This window comes from Tripterygium wilfordii, chromosome 10 (genome assembly GCF_013401445.1).
Source record: "Tripterygium wilfordii isolate XIE 37 chromosome 10, ASM1340144v1, whole genome shotgun sequence".
Taxonomy (NCBI): Eukaryota; Viridiplantae; Streptophyta; class Magnoliopsida; order Celastrales; family Celastraceae; genus Tripterygium; species Tripterygium wilfordii.
The window spans coordinates 10,099,577-10,125,364 of NC_052241.1; the positions used below are offsets into that span (position 1 = coordinate 10,099,577).

Here is a 25,788-nt window from a genome sequence, read left to right on the forward strand (position 1 = left end):
TATTTGGTGCCTGAAAAAAAATAGAGCAAAATGCCAGACAACCCATGAGACTTGGGCCCATGGGGTCAAGACCACCAAACGTTTCAAAGCCTTTGAGCCCCATAAATGGACAGTGAGTCTGCTAAACTCAATTACTCAAAATACACCCTCGGTTTGACGCATATTAAATTACTGAAAGACGCATTTCTGACTTTCTCCCCATATTCATGACTCTATTACACATGTGATGATGAGAAACTAAGACCTGCAGAGATACCCAAGCTGCACGGGAGATAGGGAGCCACAAAATACAAACATAGAGCGTGCTCATAAATGCACTACAACCCTCATTTATTGCAGAAATCTCATTATATTCTTGACTCCTAATTGCCAATTGAGAAACAAAGATTTTGCATTTGCAGGCTTTGAATCTTAACGTCCATATAGGTAATAAAGTTTGATCAGAAATTCTCGTGAATCAGAGGGTATAATATATATATAGAAGCTCCTCTGTATGTGAGCAAAGGATACTCGTGATGCAGAGCTCTGCAGTTTCACGAGCTTCATATTCTTCTCAGAGAGCCTGGAATGGCTCCTCAACCCAGTTTTGAATTCTCCTTCAACCCTTCAAATATCCTGACATTCCTTTCACCAATTCATGCTTCAGAATCTAAAACCCAGTTTCATAGACTCTTCACAGTGCCATGACAATCATGAAAAACCTGTTCTTTTACAGTTTTTTGTACTTGGTTACCATCCATGTCACTGCAAGTGCTCTTCAGACTTACATTGTTCAGCTGCACCCACATGGTGTAACCAGTTCTTCCTTCACTTCTAAGGCTCAGTGGCATCTCTCATTTATTGAACAAGCCGTTCCCCTAGATGACGACCCTTCCTCTCGTCTTCTATACTCCTATCATTCCGCCATGGAAGGTTTTGCAGCTCAGTTGTCTGAAACTGAGCTCCAGTTCTTGCAAAAGTTGCCTGATGTTATTGCAATTAGACCCGATCAGCTGTTCCAACTTCACACAACTTATTCCTACAAATTCCTAGGACTAAGCCCTACAAGCTCAGGGGCTTGGTATAAGTCTGGTTTTGGTCGTGGAACTATAATTGGAGTACTTGACACTGGAGTTTGGCCAGAGAGTCCAAGCTTCGATGACAGTGGAATGCCTGCTGTTCCTAAGAAATGGAGAGGGATTTGCCAAGAAGGGCAAGAATTCAATTCTTCAAACTGTAACAGGAAGCTCATTGGTGCCAGATTCTTCACAAAAGGCCATCGTGTGGCCTCAACGCCGTCTTCAGCAAACATCTTTCAGGAGTATGTGTCACCGCGTGATTCTCACGGTCATGGTACTCACACATCTTCAACTGCTGGTGGAGCTTCAGTTCCATTGGCAAGTGTTTTAGGTAATGGAGCTGGTGTTGCTCGAGGGATGGCCCCCGGTGCTCATATTGCTATCTACAAAGTTTGCTGGATATATGGCTGTTACAGCTCTGATATTCTTGCTGCAATGGATGTTGCTATTAGAGATGGAGTTGACATCCTCTCTCTTTCGCTGGGCGGCTTCCCATTACCACTTTTTGCTGATACCATCGCAATTGGAAGCTTTCGAGCTACAGAGCACGGAATCTTGGTTGTATGTGCAGCAGGAAACAATGGTCCAATCCAAAGCTCAGTTGCTAATGAAGCTCCTTGGATTGCCACCATTGGAGCAAGCACACTTAACCGCAGATTTCCAGCTGTAGTCAAAATGGGAAATGGAGAACTCCTTTACGGAGAATCCTTGTACCCCGGAAACCATTTCCCAAGTGCTGGAAAAAAGCTCGAACTTGTTTACGTGACAGAAGGAGATAAAGATAAAGGAAGTGAATTTTGTTTCGAAGAATCTCTCCCCAGAGCAATAGTAGAAGGCAAAATGGTTGTTTGTGACAGAGGTGTCAACGGAAGGGCAGAGAAAGGTCAAGTCGTAAAAGAGTCCGGCGGGGCTGCAATGATCTTAACCAATACAGAGATCAACCTTGAGGAAGACTCTGTTGATGTCCATGTCTTGCCTGCAACATTAATCGGTTTCTCAGAATCTGTTCGCTTGAAGGCTTATCTAAACTCAACAAGGAATCCGACAGCTCGAATATTATTTGGAGGAACAGTTATCGGTAGATCCAGAGCACCAGCAGTAGCTCAGTTTTCCGCAAGAGGACCAAGTTTATCCAACCCTTCGATCCTCAAACCTGATGTGATTGCACCCGGGGTCAATATAATAGCTGCCTGGCCGCAGAATTTAGGCCCATCTGGACTTCCAGAAGATTCTAGAAGAGTGAATTTCACTGTCATGTCAGGAACATCCATGGCTTGTCCCCATGTCAGTGGAATTACTGCTCTGATCCGTTCTGCTTATCCTAAATGGTCCCCAGCGGCAGTAAAATCTGCAATAGTGACAACTGCAGATGCAACTGATCGTTCTGGCCATCCCATAATGGACGGTAACAAACCAGCAGGACTTTTTGCAATTGGAGCAGGACATGTAAACCCAGAAAGGGCAATCAATCCTGGATTGATCTACGATATCCGGCCAGAGGACTACGTCACCCATCTGTGCACCCTCGGATACACAAGATCAGAGATTTTCACCATCACTCATCGGAATGTCAGCTGCCGTGAGCTATTACAGATGAGCAGGGATTTCAGCCTCAACTATCCGTCCATTTCTGTAACTCTCAGGCATGGAATGATGCGAAAAATGATCAAGAGACGACTGACAAATGTCGGTAGGCCTGATTCCATCTACTCAGTGGAAGTAAAGGCTCCCGAGGGAGTCAGAGTTAGAGTCAAACCCCGACGACTGGTATTCAAACACATAAATGAAAGTCTGAGTTACAGAATATGGTTTGTATCAAGTAAGAGATCAGAGAATATGAGGGTTAGCTTCACACAAGGACATTTAACATGGGTGCACTCTCCCAATGGTCAGTACAGGGTTAGAAGCCCTATCTCAGTTACCTGGAAGTACAAGTAATAGAAGAGTGAGAGCACTAGCATTGCTCATGCAGCAAAGCTCATGTCTGGTCCCAAATTGTTAGCAACAAAGAGATGATTTATGTAGAAGAAATATGATTAATGCCGTTTGATTTCATAATATTATGTTCTAGTTCTAGTCAAATCTTGCACCCGAGCTTAGCTACTTAATACATCCGTTTAAAATGAGAAGGACCCTACAATATTTAGTCATGAGCTAATTCTGACACTTCTTTTCAAAAGTGAATTTTAGATAAAGGGGTTACCTCAAGGTTAAAAAAAAGAACCATATGACCACAATCATTCATGATGGAAATGAATTGAATATCAGGAACAACTCAAAATATGTAGAAGAGATTGCCATTGGCAAGAAACCTAGATAGGAGTCGAACAATATTTTTTCAAGTTTTCCTTGACTAAATTATACAAAAACCACCGCAATGACAGTTAAAAGAAGATGACTAAAAACAAACAAAGAAAGGATATAAATTGCCTCAACTTTTGATAAATGATAAGCCCTTTGCATTCGCATACCTCTCCATGAATCTCATGAATCTGTCCCACTCTCGGGGGGTTCGCATTATGTACTTTGCTTCAATCCCTGAAGGTTTCCCATTGATAAATTTGGCATTAACATTAGTAGATTGAAGAACTCCTTCCTCATCAATCATGAAAAAGCCCGTGATATCACCAACATTACCAGAAGCATCAAAAACGGATGGCTGCTCAAACAAAAAAATAGCCACACCATTTGTACCATCTTTAGATTTGGTAAGCCTCACATCTGGTACCGTCTGTTCATCAGTTCCTTGGACAAATTGAATAGTTGGCTTGACCATCATTGAAATGGGACTGAATTTCTGCAAAGTCCGTCCTCTTAAGGCCAATTGTGGACGAGTCAGGTGCAACGATCGGCCATGGAATGGGGATAAGACACTTCGATAAGCAGCCGAAGATGTAAGGCCTGCAAAACACAAGCTAAATCATAGTTCCTAGCTCCATCAATTGAATTCCGCATTAGTGGCAAGAAGTATTATGTGGTCAATGCCAAAATAACGGTCCTTTCAACTGGGAAATGTGGTAGACAGAATGACCAACAAATACAAGCCCAATTGTTCAGAAACATTCAATTTCCAACCTCTCAACAAAACTCTCAATCTAGAACTCTAAGCACCAGTAAGCAAAAGGCCAGCAATTTTCCTTGAAAATGGGGCATCTACCTGTGTTTGTCAACTATGAAAACATAGTTTATGCTAAAAGGTTAAAATCAACACAACAAACCCCAGAGAAGTAGCGAATCCTTATCATTTTTGTACCGGGAAGTATCAAGATAGAGCCAATTACTTTCCTAAATGGAGTTACTTATTAGAATTTCAAAAATATTCAAGCAACACAAACATGAAATTTCACTTCAAATTCTCGAAGTCCCAACACAGACAACTTCACGAACAGGACAACAATCCTTAAATGTCGAACATGTACATTTAAAGTCACAAGAGAACCCAAATGCACAGAAGCAATAAAAACACCAAATGTACTTCATCTCTGCAGTTAAACTTCCAATGAAGCAGACAAACACAAATTGGGTATTACTGATAAGACTCTTCAAGAGAATAAAAGGCAGAAGAAGAGTACCTGAGAAAGAGCGTGGTTGCAGAGAATTGTGAGAGGCCGGAGAGGCCAATGCAATGGATTGCAGAGTTGCCATATTGGGTGGAGAAAGGAAGAGAGAAAGTATCAGTCTTTTCTCTTTCGATGTGAATGTATAAAAGAGAGCTGGGTGTGGTGCTAGGATTGATGGTGTGTAACAATGATAGCCATTCACTTCTCAAAAACATTCTGGTCTCTGAAGTGGATTGGTGGAGAAGAGATGGGCACCCTGGGCATCAATATGAGCTGAATTGGGCCATCAGTGGCCATTAGTATATGGGCCTGTTATTGATCTAGCCCAAACAATTGGTCCAATAAGGTCGGCACTTCTTTCTCCGACATGGGCTCTTGTCTTTGACAAGGCCAGCCAGCTTCTCCATCTTCACCCGGTAACAGAGTGACTGGGTCATGACTCATGACTCGACTCCGACTCCTAAGTTCTTGATCGTCTTCCATTGACCACCGGCTTTTAGTAAATGATCACACGACTTTATCCGATGCGAGATTTTTATATTCAGTGAAATTTCGATCCTCACATGTGGACGCTCGGCACACGTTTCAATTCCAACATTCTGAATTCCATGTGGGATGCTATTTAAGCCGCAATCCACACCTAACACCCAAACCGAAACCCACGTTCCATATAGGAGGGGTGCACCGGACTACCCCATATATATATATATGTCAACACCTCAATAACATTGCTTGTACATTTCGATTCAGAGCCAAGGCTTAACAAACGAATTCGATTTAGCTAAAAGAGCACTTGGAAGCTATTTACAAACCATTATTACAATTGTAATCGTACAAACAGGTGTCTTTTGTATGCATGAGTGTGTGTATATATATATATACACGCATGTAAACTCCTGTTTGTATTATTACAAGTGCATGTAACGAAACATCAAGATAGTGAAATAGGTTGACAACCTTTCAAGAAATGCTGTTCCATGGGGAATTTCTGTACCTAGTAATCTCTCCATCGCCCGTACTGCATTATGCCTCTTCATTGCAACACAATAATGACATCAAATACTAATTCTCAAGGCAACAGCAAAAAAATGACAGCGGATATCGCAGCATGATCAGAGTCGAAGTTGTGAAGATAACTGCTTATCAAAAGATTTATGACTGAGAACCAACTTCCACTGTAATGCTAGAACAAGCTAAGTATTACATAAACCGAAGAAAATTATGATCCACGGGAAACAGAATCAACAATAGGACATATTTTTTAGCGTCGGAGTAGAATAATCTCCACAAATAGTAGGCGGTACCATATTATTTGATTTTTACCATACGGCACAAGTATAATCTCAGCCCCAAAAATGAAATATTGGTACATGATTCTACTCCAATGCCACCTCCACAAAGAAGTCCGCAAAAGCTAGGGCAATCCACCGATGCTTTCATGGTTCCAACTACAGAATGAATATATCTTCAATGATGTTCAAAATTCAGACATCGAAGAGCTAAAATAAGATGGTAAAGCTTTCCAAAGGATACTAAAATAGCATTTTTGAAATCTTTTATAGAAGTTACTTTTTCTTCAGTCAGTCTTTGCATTAGGAAGTGTTTCAAGGGCATTCCATTGCATTCTCATTAATTATTTTATCAGGGGGCTCTCTCTCTCTCTCTCTCTCACACACACACACGCACACACCATTCACACTCATAGAAACTATGAAGTTACAATGTTCACATATCCGATCTCACTAGCTTTCTTCTTCGTTACAAGGATGCTTCAAAATATTTTTCTACCACATAAACAACTAAAACCAACTGCTATTCATTCCATGACACTTTCCATCTCACATGGTAGGAATTAAGCATGCATAATCTATGGAGTTACATTAAGTTAGGAAGAACAAAATTTATAACTAGATATCACTATATCAGTTCATGGCAGATGAAGCAAAAAGAGAAGTTTGAATTCCTTGTCAAATTGAATTTCGGTTTTAGCATGTTCAAGTCCAAGGTAACATCAAGGCCGATCTCCATCTTCAAAAACCAGCAATCATAAAAATTCAGAACTGAATCTGCAGCCAATGTGCTGTTCATCTTTTAGTAAATGTTAAGAATCCAAATTCAGTAAAGAACCACTTGGAACTCCAAATTCGTAAATATTATTAAAGTTAAGCTCTTGAATTTTAACATGCTCAATAAGGGTTTCTTAGCCAACAATCAAAATACAGAATCAAACAAACGCAACCTTATAACGTGAAAAACAAAAATTCATCAAGAGCTACAAAAAATGGAGCAAATACCATGGCAATTGACAGAGGCAGGGTCAATCAAGCCTGTTTAATCTCCATGACGCTTTTCACTTTGGGGGCGTACATGGAGTAAACGATCGCCTGTCGTTTAGCTACCTCGAGCTGGGCCTTTCCGTCGGAGTATGCAGCGGAGACAGAAGAACTGTCCGTCAGATTCTGGTTGTTGCGGAAGGCGTCGATGGTACGCCGCTTGGTGTACTCTCTGATGTTATAGTCGCGGAACTGTCGCGCTGTGCGTAGCAGAGCACGATAAAGACCTAGGGTTTCGCTTCTGGTTGGGATTGCGATCGACGCCATTTCTATCTCCACAACCACAACTGCAGGGGAGAGAAAAAGGCAGGGTTTTGGGTTCTTGATTCGAAGGAACAGCTTTTCATCCAGATTTCTCGTCGAGGAACCTGCAGGCTGCAGTACGTTAATGGATTCCGCTCATGCACCAGAAAGCCCAAGACCAATTACAAGCCCAGGCCCAATTTAAACCCAAGATCAAGCCCAATGACGGCCCTTAAAAAAGGAGCCCAAGCTCACCCAATATTGATTTTTGTCGTTATCGAGACGTAGGTATTCATTTATATATATTTTTAGGGCTTGTCCGTTTAGGGTGTTGGGAGGTGTTGGGTTAGAGGTGTTGGGGGTGTTGGGTTGAGAGGTGTTGAGAAGTGTTTGTACCAACGATCCCGAAGGCCTCAAACAGTCAAAGGTTGGAAGGTGTTCGGTACAAACCCAACCCTCCCTAACACCTCCCACACCCTAAACGGGCAAGCCCTTAATTTTTAATATTATCCCCCTCTGCGATTTCATTTGTTTTCAAGTATTGATTGCCGTGGTCCTTGGTCGCAGACTGAGCATTTGAAACGTGAAATCCATTGGACAAACCCAGCAATGATTGAAACAACAAGAACATAGCGCATACTTTGAATCAAGATCTGTTGCAGTACAAAGTTTCAAGCTTTGACAGTTTTGATTCCGGGTATGCAAGCATAGAATAATTGGATCGAGCGAAGTGTTTGAGTAAGTAACAATAGTGAAGTTTCTGCTACTGGGTTTTGGATGGAGGAAAAAGATGGGATTGAAGAGAGCAGTGTGAGGTTGTTGGGTAGCAGCAGCAGTGGTGGTGGTGACCAAAGGTGGGTGGATGGAAGTGAGGTGGATTCCGAATCTCCTCCATTTTCTCTATTTGATGAGAATGATATCAGAGAAGGGTATGGATCTATGAGGAGAAGACTTGTCAAGAAGCCCAAAAGAGTTGATTCTTTTGATGTTGAAGCTATGCAGATTGCTGGTGCTCATGGACACCACCAGAAGGTAATATTATTTCATCACTTTCGTTGAATTTTTGTAATATAACGTTGCCTTCATTTTACCCTTGGTTATTTATTTGATAATATCTTTTTTAGTATTGTGATTTGACTGTATTATAGCCGTTAGCAATGTAGTTTTAGATCTGTGAAATTAACAGAAGAAGATTCTCAACACGTTTGTTATTTTGTGACTAAGAGTCTAAGAATATCAGGTAGTAGCTTAGAGTGTCTTGTAGTGTAGCACACAACTGACACAAGCATTGCTAATCTCCAATTTCCTGTTAGAGATTGTTGTGTTTTAAGATATGTGCCCTTTTTCTTTTTCCGTCGCTAATTAGTTCCTTGGGTTTGTAAAAGAGCCAGAAGAAAATCTGGTATACTGGTAAGTCGATTCATTGATGATTGTGTGGAAATATCTAAAAAAGACTCCATGATCCATTGTGTCCATTTTTTCTAACATATTCCGTAGTGGTGGAATCCTCATGTAGTCATGTAGTGGATACGTGGGATGTGAGAGATTTATGCATAGTTGCCAAGAGGATGCAGTCTGGCTAAGCTATATGTTGGCTTGTGATTTTCATCACTGAATAAATTCCAAGAACAACAAATTTAGGCTTGGATTGACTACTCTCGAGTGAAATTAAGGTTTACTGATCATCGGTGATGAGCTCCTACCTAACTCTTTTTAATTTAAGGAGATTGAGAATGGGATGCTCTGGGAGGTTGAGGGAAGGTGGATTGTTCAAGGAGCAATTGATGTAGACATTGGTGCAAATCCTTCTGCTCAAGGTGGTGAAGATGATGAGGGTGTTGATGACCAAGCTATCAAGATTGCCGACATTGTTGACACATTTAGGCTCCAGGAGCAACCTGCTTTGGAGAAGAAGCAGTTTGTCACATACATTAAGAGGTTCATCAAGACATTGACACCAAAGCTGGATGAGGAGAAGGAAGAGAAATTAATTTAAGTAAAACATAGGATCCTTGTTGAAGGCTGGAATTGATTTGATTTCCAATCCTTCCCTTTACTTATATAGCTATTTTGATGTGTTTGATGAAGGTGCAGATGATGATGAGGTAGATAGCGATGACAACTACACCACCTTAGGATTTTCAAAATTCCAATGCTTGATACCTCAGTTGTTTGAGTAATGTAAATTTTTTTGTGTTGTTGAGTTATTGAATGATTGGAGCATTCATTTTCTTTTGTTCTCTTATAATTTTTAATTTTTTTGTCACCTTACTTTATTCCTGCTAGTGGCTGGCTTGTGCTCTTAACAACATTGAGGCATCCTTGAAAAAAGTGTTTTGTTTGACCCTGCAATGAAAGTAATTACACATAAATAAAATGTGATTTTCTTCCCCTGCTAAGCTATATTACTTTATCTAATCAGGATCTGTCCCTCTGGCCAACCATTGCATTGGCCTTTCAAACTCTTGGTGTGGTATATGGTGACATGGGTACTAGCCCTCTTTATGTCTTTGCCGATGTGTTCAGCAAAGTACCCATCGAGTCAGAGGTAGATGTCTTGGGTGCTTTATCAGTAGTCATGTACACAATTGCTCTTATACCTTTAGCGAAATACGTCTTTGTCGTTCTCAAAGCCAATGATAATGGGGAAGGTAAGAATTCCCATTGTAGTTTATCTCTTTGGTTTGTACAGTCACGTGACCTTGTAATTGTTAACATATCACTGATCTAAGAAAGGAACTGCTAACACATTTATACACTTGTAGGGGGGACATTTGCATTGTACTCGCTGATTAGTAGATATGCTAAGGTTAATATGTTGCCAAATCGTCAGACAGCTGATGAATTGATTTCAAGTTTCAAGCTCCAACTGCCCACTCCAGAATTGGAAAGAGCTTTAAACATAAAAGATAATTTGGAGAGGAGATCATCCTTGAAAACCCTTCTCTTGTTGCTGGTCCTGATGGGAACTTCCATGATTATTGGAGATGGTATTCTGACCCCAGCAATCTCAGGTATGTGGATGGCATTTATATGTTGCAGCAAATAAGTGACAGCCATAGATAAATATTCCTAGCTACTTCATTATAGTGGGGTGTCAAGATGAAGGCCTTGCCAATTTCTGTTCGTGATTAAAGTGAATTCGGCACCTTGTCCTTGCTACTTTATTGACTTTGTGGTGGCATCCGTCGTGTCACCTTCCTGCTAGTGTGGCATTGTGCAATTACCAATCTGATACTGATGACTATTATAAATCACTTTAGTACAGAATGCCAGTAATAAATTAATATGTGGTTTTCTTAAAAAAAATATCTTTTTTTGTTTCAGTGATGTCTGCTGTGAGTGGTCTGCAGGGAGAAATAAAGGGATTTGGGACAAGTGAGTTTCTCTTCTTTGTACTCCTTTACAAGTTTTTGAAAATTAATTGATTGCCATGATCTCGTTGGAACGATTTAAGGATCAAAGTGTTTGTGAATGGTGGATGGGAAAGCTGTTGAATTATTTCAGTGTTGCATGTCTGTCCTTCTGGCAACTCTTCCAACCAGAAAGTCCTCAATGTGAAATCTGTGCTGGAATTCATTTGGTGGATTAGATTTCTTTGGGCAGAATCTTTAAAATTTACGGCCTGTCGTACCTAATGCATATTGATGTAACACCATTCATGTAGCTTGATCAGATCCACTTTTTGTCTTACATTCTGAAGTCCTTATAAAAATTATGGTCGTTTTTTGGCTTATGCTAAATGTGCTCTGTATAATTATGTTTTTTTTCTACTATTAACAATTCATATGACTTGTCTATCAATTTTTCTGCAGCCGCTCTCGTCATTGTTTCAATTGTAATTCTTGTGGGTTTGTTCAGCATACAGAGATTTGGGACTGGTAAAGTGGGTTTCTTGTTTGCCCCGGCATTAGCTTTGTGGTTCTTCTCTCTGGGTTCTATCGGACTTTATAATCTTGTGAAGTATGACATCACTGTCTTGAGGGCATTTAATCCCGCTTATATCTATTTATTCTTCAAGAAGAACAGCAGTGATGCATGGTCAGCTCTTGGTGGTTGTGTTCTATGCATTACAGGTAATTCTTGCCTCAAATCTTGAACCATAATAAACTTGCTATGTATCTATGATAGACAACCCTTATGTTCTTATCTTCTCTCTCTCAGTTTATACTTGTATAACCTTACTTTTGCAATTGCTCCTGCCTGCTGTTAATGAATGAGCTAAGAAACTTCCCCTGCTGCATTATTGTTGCTCGAGTCTCCTGACTGAGTCAGCTGTAAAGAACAGCCGAACTTCCTGTGGTAAATCAACCAAGTCTTTTCCATCCTCAAAAAAAGGGGGAAAAGAAAAGGTTGGTGAGTGTCTGATGACATATCAATAGTTGTTGAACCTGCAACTACAAAAGCAACATAGAAGGACTTCTCCCTGAAACTTCTTTAAATCCTGGACATCGAGTGTGGTGTGGTGTCTGCGTCCTCCATTGTTTAAGTTTCTAAATGAATTACTGGTTTGTGATTCAATAATTGAAAGGGGCCACATATATTTTACTTATTGACAAGTAAATGGAAGACTGATGCATTTAGTACGGTCTTTGTGACAATGGCTTGAAGGCAATTCTGCCTATTATGATTCAGGAATCAAATTTAGGGTGTGAATTAGAATCCTGAAAATTGCTATAATTTGCATGGATAAGCAATTACTTACAATGCTAGGAGTTCCAACTGACAAAGATTGGAAAAAGGATTTAGTCTAATACTAGTTCATATTTTTCTTTATTTCAGTTTTGAGGACATCCTATTAGGAGCCTTGTAAAATAGCATTCTGAGTAAGATGTTGCATGCCAAAAGTGGTTCATATCTTTTATTGTAATGTCTAGTCTTTTTATCTATATTTTCCTTTAATTCCCGTACCTATTCACATAACTAATACTGAGTACCATTGCAGGAGCTGAAGCAATGTTTGCCGATCTAGGGCATTTCTCCGTAGAAGCGATTCAGGTTCTTACAGCATTACCTCAATTATATAAGTTTGTATTATGGATTTGCTTTAGCAAAACCTCTTGTGATTGATCTGCACTGCCTCCACAGATGGCCTTTACTTGCGTGGTGTTCCCTTGCCTTCTGTTGGCTTACTTGGGCCAAGCTGCATATTTAACGAAACACCCTGATTCTGCAGAAAGAATATTTTATGATTCTGTTCCAGGTAACATTTTCCAGGATAAAACTATGTTCATCTGTCCAACTTTTTATTTAAAACACATCATATCATAACCCAGAACATTGGATTTTATGGAGTTCTTATCTTCACATTTTCAATTTTCAATCTTGCATACAACAGAGAGTCTTTTCTGGCCAGTCTTTGTTGTAGCCACAATTGCAGCCATGATTGCCAGCCAAGCAATGATATCTGCTACGTTTTCATGTGTGAAGCAGTCTATGGCTCTCGGATGCTTTCCACGGCTGAAGATAGTTCACACCTCAAAGAGGCGGATGGGCCAAATATATATCCCTGTAATTAATTGGTTTTTGATGATCATGTGCATTATTGTGGTTTCCATCTTTCAAAGCACCACAGATATTGCCAATGCATATGGTGAGTATCTTCTTCTCCACCTTCTCGTCCTCCTTTCTACCCAACACCCTATTGAGTCATAAATTCCAATATACTACCTTGATGTATGTTATAATGGCTTGCCACTTTTTAAGTAGAGTAAGTTATTATCCCCTTGGTGCCGTTATTAAATTTTTTTCTTAAAATGAAAAGTAGAGTAGATTATGTTTAAATTCCTGATAGTATCATATAAAAAATATTCTACGAATGTGATATCCGTTAACCACTTGATGTTGAACATTTCCTTTTCTTTTCCTTTTCCAGTACTCTAAATACAGGATGCAGGGTATTATTCTGATCTGTTGTTCTTTTTGTATCGCGAACTGGCTTTTGTGTTATTGCTGTGTAAAAAACACATCCATGTTTTGTTGCCATTGAGACATCTATGGGACTAGTACAAACTGAAATGCCTCCATAATTATTGTTCTTTTGATGAAAATAATGTTTAGCCTATAATTTCTGGGTATTTTTCTGATCCACTCTTCTTTTTGTATTGCCAACTGCTTTTGTGTCATTGCTGTGAAAACACATCCAAGTTTTGTTGCCATTGAGACTTCAATGGGACTAGTGGCCTATACTTTGCAACTTATCAAGTGCAATTCCAATTTTTCTTGTAGGTATAGCTGAGGTTGGAGTGATGATTGTTAGCACCACATTGGTGACGCTTGTCATGCTTCTAATATGGCAGACCAACTTATTTCTGGCTTTGTGCTTTCCGTTTGTATTTGGATCAATTGAGCTCATCTACTTGTCTGCGGTTCTATCTAAACTCTTGGAGGGTGGTTGGCTTCCGCTTGTTTTTGCTACATTCTTTCTTTGTGTGATGTACACTTGGAACTATGGAAGCGTGTTGAAGTACCAGAGCGAGGTCAGGGAGAAGATTTCGATGGACTACATACATGAACTTGGCTCCACTTTGGGAACTGTAAGAGTTCCGGGTATTGGATTGCTATACAACGAGCTTGTCCAAGGCATTCCCTCAATTTTTGGGCAGTTTCTACTGAGCCTTCCGGCAGTCCACTCTGTTGTAGTGTTTGTTTGCATTAAGTATGTCCCTGTCCCTGTGGTGCCGCAAGAGGAAAGATTTCTGTTTCGAAGAGTTTGCCCCAAAGACTACCATATGTTCCGCTGCATTGCCCGCTACGGTTACAAAGATGTCCGGAAGGAAGATCACCGTGCATTTGAGCAGCTTCTAATTGAAAGCCTTGAGAAGTTCTTGAGAAGGGAGGCTCAAGATCTCGCGTTAGAGATTGATGCAAGCGAGGTGGATTTCGATAGCGTATCAGTGAGGTCTAGGGATTCTGCTGCGAGGGGCAGAAATGGGGTCGAGGAGCTTAGGGTTCCATTGATTCTTGATCAAAGACTGGGAGAAGCAGGGACTTCAACATCCAATGAAGCTTCTCTAGAATTGCCATCCAGTGTGATGTCATCAGATGAAGACCCGAGCCTGGAGTACGAGCTTTCAGCACTCCGAGAAGCAATGGATTCGGGATTTACATATTTGCTTGCTCACGGGGACGTTAGGGCAAAGAAAAATTCCTTCTTCCTCAAGAAATTGGTTATAAACTACTTCTATGCATTCTTGAGGAGGAATTGCAGAGCTGGTGCTGCAAACATGAGTGTTCCTCACATGAATATCTTGCAAGTTGGAATGACATACATGGTCTGATCTTATCATGTTTTTTAGCAGACTTTTCCCATTCCATTGATAGATCTTTGGTTGCTGTCTCCATCAATTTGAACCAACTGGACATGTGTGTATCAGGTACTTATATACAAACAAGTAGTGTGTATCAGATGAGAACTTGGAACTTCAGCATGGACATTGTAGACAAAAAACATTTATGATTTGTGGATTCTTCATTGATGAGAATAAAGTTTATGTAGTTCAACAGTAGTATCTCTTCTGCAATTTTTATGGTGTGCTTATCTTTCCATGCATCCAAGCTATACAAATGCTGTTGTTGTTCACGAGCAATAGCTCGGTTGGTTTTATCTTTGGATGTAAGGTGAATGACGTTAAAGTCTGGAGTTCGAATCAACTAAGTATTTCTCTAGGGTTTTCCTATTTCCATGGGTTTGCTCACTTTTGGGGAGGGGTTAAGAGTCTCATTTCTCCCGCATGAGTTTCAACCCAGTCTTTCATGTCGTTAGTGTGGTGAATTCTATTTTGGCGGTTCGAACTTTATGTTCATTCAAGTATTTGAAGAGTATGCTGGATTGGGTGATTCCTCGTAACAAAAAAATGTTGATGTTGTTTGAATTTTTTTTTCTTTTTACGGATGGATGGATGGATTCCCATGTAGGTTGTGCATGTGCCACATGTGCATTCACCCTTTCTGTGATCACATCTGTGTCAAATTTATTTATTTTTATTTTATTTTTTAGATCTTGAAAGGCTGGTCTGGGTGTTTATTGGCATATATAAAGCCATGTGAGGGCACGTAAGCTCTCATTGATTAATGACATTTTTATACAAAAGGAACATTATCAGAACTTTTGCCCCCACATATTCTAACATTGTTTTATTATTATTATTGTCTATCATGAACATTTTTCCTTCCCATTATCTTCTTCACCATACCCATCTCGAGCTTAAACTCGGATTGCTAGACCCATGTATACAGAAGTTTCTCACTTTATGACATGATAAGTTGGGTCAAAACCAACACGTGATAATAAGAGTATTACTCATATTGGGATTTGAACTCAACACCTCCCGAGTCCGTATGTTTTGACCCCAGAGAGATTTACTGACTATCACCCAAATAGTTCTATATATATACACAATTATGTTCTCACTCCAATAATAGGATGGAAGGAACCAAGAGTAGATACAATTTTGCTTCACATGAACCCCAACTGTACAAGAGACCCTCTAGCTACAAGTCTATATCAAAATATTGCCATAATTTCATACTATAACAAATTAAAGAAGAAAATTGAACTGGCCCACATGTGAGCATGTGAAAGTAAACTGTATATGCTTGCTCAATTAATAATTTTTAACAAGATAATGGCGGTTGTAGTCCGTGATTGATAGTACTATCACTTCTCTTCCATCTTCTCTTGTCTAATTCTCTCCTCCTTCCTTTCACTTACATTAAATCTTTAAAAACTTGGTTTATTTGTCTTTGTTTCCATGTATGTTTTTAGGTCCATAACATGGAAAGATTCTGTCTCTCAATCATTAACAAACCTACTCTACTCACAATGTTGATTAAACCAAATTTCATTATTTAATTAGACCATGATTATGTCCTTGATCTGATGGCTTTAAAATAATCTCTAGACTATGTGGATTCTTCTTCATTCATGAAGTATAATCAATGTGGGTGATGGTACAGTTGATGAATCTCTCTTAGGTCAAATCGTAATGATTCGGGAGGTCTTGAGTTTGATTCCCACTACGAGAGCAATACCCTTGTGATCACACGTTGGGTTTTTGCCCAATTTACCCTGTCATTAGGTGAATATCTCTAAAACCCTAAAACCCTAAACCCTAAAACCCTAAACTGTATGGATTTGGGAGGTCTTGAGTTCGATTCTCATTGCGAGAGCAATATCCTTAGCCCCGCCTCGGGCTTTGGCCCAACTTATCTTGTCATCAGGTGAAAAACTTCTCTTTAGAGTCATATCGAATGCCCAAAGGGCGGACTTATATTGTGTCAAGAACCCATATCATATGTTCAAATGACAAATTTATATTGTGTCGTTCTCGGTTACCAAAAGGGGAAAAAAAATCTTCATTCATGAGGTTTAATTACCATTTATTTTTTTTTTAAAAGTTGAAATTCCTATATTATGGAACCCGTAATGGGTAAGCTAAGTATGTTTTAATTTGGTTACTAATTTAATTCATTAAATAAATACATGTTTTTTTTTTTTATGCTTTTGTATCACATGGACAATGATTCCTAAATCCTTGTCATACTTAGAAGTTACCCTTCAATGTAGGATCAAACCTTAATCATTTTCAAGCATGCACCATTGGGTTCCTCAACAAAGTAAGCCTTCTAAAATAGCTTTTTCACAAGACACTACACAGGTTTTACAGGTAAAAAATACGTACTTTAGAGAGTTTCCAAATGTACCAATCTGGGATTCCTTTTAATTTTTGGTAATCGAAAACGATATACTCTTTGGGTAGCTAATATGGGTTTAAACTCGAGTGTACTAACCTGAGATTCATTTTTTTGACACGTGCCTAAACTCGGGCCGTTAAACCGGCTTGCACAAAAGTTTCCCACTGACGACAGGAAAAGTTAGGCTAAAATCCTGAGCGTAGTCACAATGATATTATTCTCAGTGGGAATTGAACTCAGGATCTCGCAAGTACATACGATTTGGCTCCATATAGTGACCAACTAGGCTATCGCTATCACCCAAGTTGTTAGCCAATCTGAGATCCATATTAACACAAAATATTGATAACCAGGCCTATTTAAGCTCATCTAATCTTACGTTGACATTTTTTTTTTTGAAATGGGGAGTGGGGATTCGAAACTTGGTGACCAGGGTAATACACACCATCCTCTATCACTCTAATTAGTGGCTCGGGTGTGTTTACATTGACAATCTACTTAATCAGAGACTTGTATAAGATTAACATAATTGGAGTAAAAAAGGAGGAGAAGAATTCCTGGTTTATTATGACTGAAATAAGTTGACTATGATCATATGACAGAAGAAGCAACTATTCTGCAATATTATAGCAACACATTCTCACACCATGCTTAATGTCGGCGAACCTTCCAATAACTCCAAAAGATTACCTGTCATGAGCTCTCCATAACTATAAACTAATCTCCATTTCCTTCATATTTATATACCCAACTCTTATGCATTAATCAATCTTCTTTCCATTCTTAGCTCTGTAAACCCACTTGCACAGTTTCTTTCTACTTCCCTCAAAGAGTGAAAAATCATGGAAAATTGAGAGATTGATTGAGGACAGTGAAGAAGAAGAATATGAAGCTCAAAACACTGTTTTTGTTCTTCTTTTACTGTTCCATTTGTTTCTTCTTTTCTTCTGGTTCTGCCTGGAATGATGAAGTTTCGGTTTTGCTGTCGATAAAATCCGGAATTGTAGATCCATTAAATAGTCTTCATGATTGGAGGATGTCCAACAATGCTGCTGCACATTGTAACTGGACAGGAGTGTCCTGCAACTCCAATGGAGCTATTGAGAAGCTTGATCTCTCCCACATGAATCTCAGTGGGATAATATCAGATGAAATCCAGCGGCTGCCGGGTCTTGATTCTCTCAACTTGTGCTGCAATGGGTTCTCTTCATCATTGCCAGAATTCGTGGTGAGTATCGGCTCGTTGAAGAGTCTTGATGTGAGCCAAAACTTGTTTGATGGTAGCTTTCCAGTTGGTCTGGGAAGTGCAGCTGGACTTACTCTACTGAATGCATCAGGCAACAGTTTTGTAGGTTTTATTCCTGAAGATATTGGCAATGCTACTTCTTTAGAGATTCTAGATCTCCGAGGAAATTTCTTCGAAAGCTCGATCCCAAGATCTCTCAAGAATCTTCACAAGCTGAAGTTTCTTGGATTATCTGGGAACAATCTCACTGGCCAGATACCACGAGAGCTTGGCCAGCTTTCATTGCTCGAGACGGCGATTCTTGGATACAATGAGTTTGAAGGAGGAATTCCTGCTGAGTTTGGAAATCTCACCAACCTGAAGTATCTTGATTTGGCAGTTGGCAATCTCCATGGCGAGATTCCGGCTCAACTGGGGCGGCTTAAGGTACTCGAGACAGCTTTCTTGTATAAGAACAAATTTGAAGGAAAGATTCCACCAGAAATCGGCTCCATTACTTCATTAAAATTTCTGGATCTCTCTGATAATATGTTATCAGGAGAAATTCCTGCTGAAGTTGCCAACTTGAAGAATTTACAGCTCTTGAATCTAATGAACAACCAATTGTCTGGTTCAGTTCCTTCTGGACTTGGACAGTTGACACAATTGGAGGATCTTGAGCTTTGGAACAACTCCTTGTCCGGACCATTACCTCCTGATCTTGGCAAGAATTCGTCATTGCAGAGGTTAGACATATCGTCTAACTCGATCTCTGGCGAGATTCCAACAAGCCTGTGCAATGGAGGCAATCTAACAAAGCTCATCCTCTTCAACAATGCCTTTTCAGGTCCTATTCCAGCTAGTCTATCAACTTGTCTGTCACTTGTTCGGGTTCGAATGCAGAATAATTTTCTTTCTGGTACAATTCCAGTTGGGTTTGGCAAACTTGAAAAACTTCAAAGATTAGAACTGGCAAACAATAGTCTCACAGGCCAAATTCCATTTGATCTTTCTTCTACTGCATCGCTTTCTTTCATTGATCTATCTAGGAACAAGCTCCGATCCTCTCTTCCACCTACCATTCTTTCCATTCCCAGTCTGCAAACCTTCATGGCCTCCAACAATAACTTAGAAGGCGAAATCCCAGATCAATTCCAAGACTGTCCTTCAATGTCAGTACTTGATCTCTCCTCAAACCGTTTCACTGGAAGCATTCCAGCAAGCATTGCTTCGTGCGAGAGGTTGGTGAGCTTGAATCTTAGGAACAATCAATTGACTGGAGAAATCCCAAAACAAACTGCAATGATGCCTGCATTGGCCGTTCTTGATCTATCCAACAATTCTCTGACCGGTGGAGTGCCAGACGATTTTGGCACCTCTCCAGCATTGGAGATGCTCAATGTCTCATACAACAAGCTAGAAGGTCCAGTGCCAGCAAATGGTGTGCTAAGGACAATAAACACAGATGATCTTGTAGGCAATGCCGGTCTCTGTGGCGGTGTCCTCCCTCCTTGTGCCAGAAATTCATCAACTGAATCAAAAAAACAGAGGAGCTCTCATGCGAAACGCGTTGTTGCAGGATGGTTCATTGGAGTTTCATCAGTTTTGGCACTTGGAATTGCACTAATAGCTGCTAGATCTCTGTACAAAAGATGGTACTCAAATGGAAGCTGCTTTGAAGAAAGACATGGGATGGGGAATGGAGAGTGGCCTTGGAGGTTAATGGCATTCCAGAGGCTTGGTTTTTCGAGTTCCGACATCCTAGCTTCCATCAAAGAATCAAATGTGATAGGAATGGGAGCTACCGGGGTCGTTTACAAGGCTGAGATGCAGAGACTAAACACAGTTGTGGCAGTCAAGAAGCTATGGAGACCAGGAAGAGACATTGAAAGTGGAAGCAGCGATGAATTCGTCGGAGAAGTGAATCTCCTGGGGAAGTTAAGGCATCGAAACGTCGTACGTCTGCTTGGATTTCTGCACAATGACTCCAACATGATGATAGTATACGAGTATATGCAGAATGGTAACCTTGGAGAAGCCTTGCATGGCAAGCAAGCAGGGAGGCTGTTAGTAGATTGGGTTTCAAGATACAACATAGCCCTAGGAGTTGCTCATGGACTTGCTTATCTCCACCATGATTGTCACCCACCTGTAATCCATCGCGACATCAAGTCGAATAACATTCTTCTTGATGCAAATCTGGAGGCAAGGATTGCTGATTTTGGGTTGGCAAGGATGATGGTTCAGAAGAATGAGACAGTTTCAATGGTCGCTGGATCCTACGGATACATAGCCCCTGGTGAGTTACACTTTTATATACTGCTTCTTCAACGTGAAGGTTGGGGGTATGAGTTTAGAACTCGTCCACCTATCCAATGGACATATTGGGCTAAGGAATTCTCAATTACTTTAAAAAAGAAAGAATGTGAAGTTAATTGTTTGTGACAAACATCTTGACTATCTATAGTTGTTTTGCAGAATATGGATACACCTTGAAGGTGAATGAGAAGATTGACATTTACAGCTATGGAGTAGTTCTACTAGAACTTATAACCGGAAAGCGGCCATTAGAGCCAGAATTCGGAGAATCTGTTGACATCGTTGAATGGATTCGAATGAAGATTAGAGACAACAGAGCTTTGGAAGAAGCACTAGACCCTAACATAGGAAACTGCAAGTATGTTCAAGAAGAGATGCTAGTAGTCCTTAGAATTGCCCTTCTTTGCACTGCCAAGTTACCCAGGGACAGACCTTCCATGAGAGATGTCATTACAATGCTTGGAGAGGCAAAACCCAGGAGAAAAAGCAGCAACACTAGCAGCATAAATGACAGTAACATAGAGAAGCCAGTTTTTAGCACATCACCTGTAAATGGCCTTCTGTAAAAGAGTTCTCCACCGGCTAAAGCCTGTACCTGTATTTGATTCTTCATTTAATATGTATGTAGAGGTGCATTTGTTGATGCTTGTAATCCACAGTTGATTTTATGTCCAGCAGACTGATGCAATATAAAAAAAGAATATTTTTGCAAATAAAATTCCCAGTTCATGATAAGCCTGTAATTGGGAAATCCCAACATTCAAATAAGAGACAGCATGACCAGATAGTGCAGAGAAATGCTTAAAATGAGGGATGAAAGGTGGAAGGGCAAAATTCAAAACCATAGCAATATAAGATATGTGAGTATTTACAGATGAAAAACAGCACCATATTACACGGAAAACTCAGATGCATGAGACTTTTAGTTTTAGGTATGGGAAATATATCGTTGTATGCGTGACAAGAATAAACAAGTGTAATAAAAGAGGGAAAAAAAAAAGGAACAAGAGCAACTGAAAACATACAGACAAGCCGCAGACAATTACTCGTTACATATCAAACAATTCTTGTATTTACTCTCTCACTTTTCTTGTGTGTGTTACGTTTTCAAGCCATGCCTAGTCTTCACCATGATGAAATTCAAAGAAAAATGGGTTTAGATAGATTTCTTTCCCTGAATACCATTACTTTCTTGTGATCGTGGATCTGCAAAGTCATAACGAATGAAAGATAATTAGTTTAAAAACAAATGCAAACTCAAAATCAGGATCACACTATTCTTTAATTATTTATATACCAAGTCCAGTAGCCTCAGATGTCTTCATGATTCTTAACCTCCTTACGGAGCACAGGAACATCCTGCATGAAAATTGAAAAGGAAGTTCACGGGACCATCCAATACAACTTTTTTTTTTTTTATCAGGCACACCAACACAGATTACACACCACATCATGACAGCATTAGACCACCAACAGACTAGAAATTACTTCTATAAGCCTCACGAGTCACGAAAAAAACCTAATGCATTGAAGAGACCATGTGGGTCAAAAATAGGATCAGAAAATTTGAGAATTTGGCTTGTCAAATATATCAGTACATACATTGTCTTCCAGAGATAGCGTGACTACCATGAGGGCCTCAATCACAAGTTAGGCCCAGATTGTTGAAACCGATTCTGTTAAAGTTACAACATCTAATGACGATAATGAACAATGATATTTTCCATTCAAAAGTCAAAGTTTGTAAGTGAATTTGAAATATAGAGCACATTCTGTTCCTTCAGCAAGGGCATGATGAGTTGTTTCCTATTTTGCACTACAAACGGCCTGTTATATGGCCTTACATAAATTTAAGTAGTAAAAGTTATATTTTACTTATGTACATGACATTTGTACTGAATGTTCATTTTGACAAAGGTCTCTCGACCAGCTTCTACTTCATCCTGAACTTTTGTATTTCGCATTTAGTTTGCATCAATAGGCTAAACCAAACTTACACAGAAATTTAGAAAAAAAAAATTGTAGACAAGAGAAACCATGTGATCAATCAGGTGTCTTGCTAGACCCCACATTGCTATGAAAGTTCACGGAACAAATTATAGTGCCCAGTTCCCATGTTTGGAGCCCCAATGTCAGATGCAAATGTCCACCTTATTGTGAGAATGTTTACAAACATAAAATAGATTTCACATTAAATGAACATTTAGCAGAAATGGTGAGTTGCATTCATGCATATTTCAGGTAAATGATGCATACCCCCAAGGAACATCTCCAACAAGCATCCAATCTCCCTCTTTGTCCTCGTATGTGAGGACAAACTCCGATGATTCGTCCAGCAGTTTTAAGGATCTTGTCGCTTCTGCCTCTGTGTCATACTCCTGTATGCTTGGTCCTGAAAAAACATATAACAACCATCACTCAAGAAGACATCAATAAATCAAAATTTACATAGCACAAGTAGATCTATGTTTCAAATTATGCAGATAATTAAAAATCCTAATGCCCTGTGGGCTGCACCTCCTTGGCGCCTTTTTCATAAAGATTCAAAGTATTTCTTTAACATTGGAAAAAAAAAACTTGAAAATCTTAACCCTGAATGGAATACAGAAATCATACTCTCGATTCAAGAATTTCAATTTAATGATCATACCCTTAATAAAACACTCAAAATGAGAAATCAACATAAACATTAAGCGCATAAAATCATAGCAGAAGCTTAATATTTGTTCCCATATATACAAGCCAATCAAATTATCATGCAAAAATCATAATTAATGTTCTTATGGGATCAATCATAAAGAATTAAACCATACAAATCTTGGAATCAGCAAAGATAACACAATAAAACAACAAGAAATGCCATTTTTGAGTAGCAAAGCCAGCAATCCAATCAGGCAAGCAAATTGACAATGAATTCATGCAAGAACAAGAATTCTATTCAATTTTAAGGGGCAGGGCTTTTGGGCTCTAAGGTGACTAAATCACTCCTTTTTTTAATGATTGGGTGGGAAGAGACAAAATACTCACGAGCTGCATTGTTAGCTTTGAGGAACATCTCCTCCAGAGTTTGTGCCAAGGTTTCATAGCAGCTATGAGCACTCAAATCAACCTTCCTTCCAATTGGGAATCCATCCATATTCACCTTCACAAACCGAGAAGTCCTGCCATAAACGCTATTATTATTCCTGTTGCCGCTGTTGGTAGTCTTCTCCATAACACTGTTCTTGCTTTTACTTTTGTCAACCATAGAGTCAAATTCTTCAGTGGCCACTGACTTTACTTGATTAGCCATGCTGTTCATTCTAGAAGCTCTAATAGGAGGCCAACCAACAACTTGATTGCTTCAAGATTTAAGAAAAACAATTAAATGTAAATTCATCAGTAATGAGAAAAAAGGTCACAGCCAGTATTTAAGTACCCCATATCCAATTAGCATGTCTTAGATATAAAAGAAATGTGCAAAAAGTACCATGTGGGGGAATGAACAAAGTACTAGAAGAAGTAACCAAAATGACCCCCTAAAAATAGCAATAAAAGAGACCCAATTTTATCACTTCTCATGATAGAAACTTACCTAAACAATCTCAATTAGCTAATAGTTTACAGAAAAATAAATCATAACAGACTTATCTTCTTTAAGAAAATTATTCAATCTAAGGTATCAGATGTTTAATTTCAAACAACAAAGAAGATAACAGTCCAAATGAGTCTAATTAAGGAAAGAAAATAAGGGCGAGTAAGAATCCTAATGGAGATAGTGAGATTATTCAATTCAATACCACATAAACATACGCTTGGATCAAGAAGTAGAATCAAAAGCAAAATAGTCAAACATTCAATAATAGAAGTAAACAGAATTCAGAGAAAATAAAAAATTACCTAGAACCATTAGGAGAAGCCACAGAATCGGCAGTCCTCTTGGTCCCAGCCGTGCCACTTGCCCTGCTCAAAGAAGAAGAAGAAGAAGAAGACGACAACGATGATGACGACGACGACGTAGAAGTCAAAGAAGAGCCCGAAACTCCAGAAGGCAAATCCTTAGCAGTCAGAATCCTAGCATATTGACCTCTACTAGGAATCAACTGTTGAGCCTTGAAACCACCAAGACTCAATCCAAGGCCCAGCTCGATCTCACCATCATCCGGACTAGAAGAATCCTCCGAAGACAAAAAAACGTTGTCCTCCCTCGATACCGTCAACATCGACCCACTCCCCGCTCCACCACCACCACCAAAACCGCCTTGCATTGAATGAAATAACGAAAATCTTTCTCTTTCAAAGCTTGAAATCAGAATCAGAACAATAATAATACTGAGAGATTGCAGAGAGAGAAGGGCGAGGGAGGAGGGTTTTAGCGATGAAAATGTTTGTTTGGCTGTTTGGTGTGTGTGGGTGGGGTGGATGAATGAAAGAAAGAGGAAGAGAAAGAATGATAGTGACTTCGTGGGGCCCACCTGTCTGCTCTGCTGGCCCTTTATGCGCACCGTTTCCAATACTCGTTGTTGTTGTCGTATTTTGTATTTCTCTCCGATTTTATGAACGATATGATATATCTCGTTAAATAGCGGACTCAAAAGTCAACAAGTCCCCACATTGAAACTAGGTGTTTCAAAAAAAAAAATTTGGTTCCGATGGAATTACTTGGTATGTTTACGAAATATTTTCATATCCGGCCTCTAATCCGGATTAGATTTTGTACGTACTTAATTGATCAAATCTATATTGGTTTAAATATGGACAAATAAATCGAATAATAATCTAATTCAGGTTATGATGCAGACAAATAAATCAGATAAGATTTCTGTGTTTGGACCTAGTTTTAAATCGGGAAAAAAATTTATATTTGGACCCAGATTTCGAACATATAACTTATGTCCAAACTTGATTTAATCTAGATAGGACAAATTCGATCATCCGGAAGCCAACAGAGTTTTACCATCCTAATTGAAACTCATAATTGGCAAAACAACAAAGATATAATAAAATAATAAAAAAAAAGGCTAATGAGTCTATTATCTTCGACAAATTCAAGGTTTTTGTAGCTTGATTCTTAAATTTTTTTTGGGATAATTACCACCGAGAACAAAACTTGAAAATTATGTTGCAATAGATCCATTAATTAATTTTTGTATCATAAAATTCATGCAATTAATATCTGTGAAAATTTATTTGCATCAATTTATCATTTTTATGGCATATGTTTGTCTTTTTATTTTATATATATAAATGTGTTTTTTTATAGATACATATCTGTTAACAAACGGAAAACGATGTATCAATTGTTGTAAATCCACACTCCCCATACACACCAACAATATTATTTGTTTTGTATTGTCCGGTTCCCATGGATACAT

The 25,788-nt window shown here is 39.3% G+C and overlaps 6 protein-coding genes across 11 annotated transcripts; 3 read left to right on the forward strand and 3 right to left on the reverse strand.

Annotated features, from left to right (window-relative positions):
- The first annotated feature begins 187 nt into the window (after nucleotides 1-187).
- Nucleotides 188-3,214, forward strand: LOC120008111 (subtilisin-like protease SBT1.2). Its single transcript, XM_038858629.1, has one exon. It carries the CDS (start codon nucleotides 684-686, stop codon nucleotides 2,994-2,996), a length of 2,313 nt encoding a protein of 770 aa, XP_038714557.1. The 5' UTR covers nucleotides 188-683; the 3' UTR covers nucleotides 2,997-3,214.
- A 127-nt stretch (nucleotides 3,215-3,341) lies between these two features.
- LOC120008112 (photosystem II reaction center PSB28 protein, chloroplastic) lies at nucleotides 3,342-4,851 on the reverse strand. The gene is made up of 2 exons (XM_038858630.1): nucleotides 4,631-4,851; nucleotides 3,342-3,959 (listed from the first exon to the last, which is right to left on the reverse strand). Exons 1-2 carry the CDS (start codon nucleotides 4,701-4,703, stop codon nucleotides 3,490-3,492), a joined length of 543 nt encoding a protein of 180 aa, XP_038714558.1. The 5' UTR covers nucleotides 4,704-4,851; the 3' UTR covers nucleotides 3,342-3,489.
- A 474-nt stretch (nucleotides 4,852-5,325) lies between these two features.
- LOC120008113 (LYR motif-containing protein 4) lies at nucleotides 5,326-7,344 on the reverse strand. 5 transcript variants are annotated; one of them, XM_038858634.1, is made up of 2 exons: nucleotides 6,913-7,344; nucleotides 5,326-5,686 (listed from the first exon to the last, which is right to left on the reverse strand). In XM_038858634.1, the coding sequence occupies exon 1, from the start codon at nucleotides 7,216-7,218 to the stop codon at nucleotides 6,940-6,942; it is 279 nt and encodes a 92-aa protein (XP_038714562.1). In that variant the 5' UTR covers nucleotides 7,219-7,344; the 3' UTR covers nucleotides 5,326-5,686; nucleotides 6,913-6,939. The 5 variants fall into 5 exon arrangements, with proteins under 5 accessions (XP_038714562.1, XP_038714564.1, XP_038714563.1 ...); XM_038858636.1 differs by lacking the exon at nucleotides 5,326-5,686 and adding an exon at nucleotides 5,771-5,793; XM_038858635.1 differs by lacking the exon at nucleotides 5,326-5,686 and adding an exon at nucleotides 5,781-5,801.
- A 377-nt stretch (nucleotides 7,345-7,721) lies between these two features.
- Nucleotides 7,722-14,705, forward strand: LOC120007554 (putative potassium transporter 12). Of its 2 annotated transcripts, XM_038857859.1 has the most exons (9): nucleotides 7,722-8,226; nucleotides 9,617-9,845; nucleotides 9,960-10,208; nucleotides 10,522-10,572; nucleotides 11,010-11,270; nucleotides 12,140-12,192; nucleotides 12,283-12,397; nucleotides 12,533-12,787; nucleotides 13,423-14,705. In XM_038857859.1, the coding sequence occupies exons 1-9, from the start codon at nucleotides 7,972-7,974 to the stop codon at nucleotides 14,472-14,474; spliced, it is 2,520 nt and encodes an 839-aa protein (XP_038713787.1). In that variant the 5' UTR covers nucleotides 7,722-7,971; the 3' UTR covers nucleotides 14,475-14,705. The 2 variants fall into 2 exon arrangements, with proteins under 2 accessions (XP_038713787.1, XP_038713788.1); XM_038857860.1 differs by lacking the exon at nucleotides 9,617-9,845 and having other exon boundaries at nucleotides 8,090-8,226.
- A 2,640-nt stretch (nucleotides 14,706-17,345) lies between these two features.
- LOC120007816 (MDIS1-interacting receptor like kinase 1) lies at nucleotides 17,346-21,434 on the forward strand. The gene is made up of 2 exons (XM_038858274.1): nucleotides 17,346-20,414; nucleotides 20,594-21,434. Exons 1-2 carry the CDS (start codon nucleotides 17,777-17,779, stop codon nucleotides 20,998-21,000), a joined length of 3,045 nt encoding a protein of 1,014 aa, XP_038714202.1. The 5' UTR covers nucleotides 17,346-17,776; the 3' UTR covers nucleotides 21,001-21,434.
- On the reverse strand, nucleotides 21,262-24,812 carry LOC120007817 (auxin-responsive protein IAA11). The gene is made up of 5 exons (XM_038858275.1): nucleotides 24,314-24,812; nucleotides 23,462-23,775; nucleotides 22,691-22,826; nucleotides 21,732-21,793; nucleotides 21,262-21,640 (listed from the first exon to the last, which is right to left on the reverse strand). Exons 1-5 carry the CDS (start codon nucleotides 24,679-24,681, stop codon nucleotides 21,591-21,593), a joined length of 930 nt encoding a protein of 309 aa, XP_038714203.1. The 5' UTR covers nucleotides 24,682-24,812; the 3' UTR covers nucleotides 21,262-21,590.
- Nucleotides 24,813-25,788: the final 976 nt, after the last annotated feature.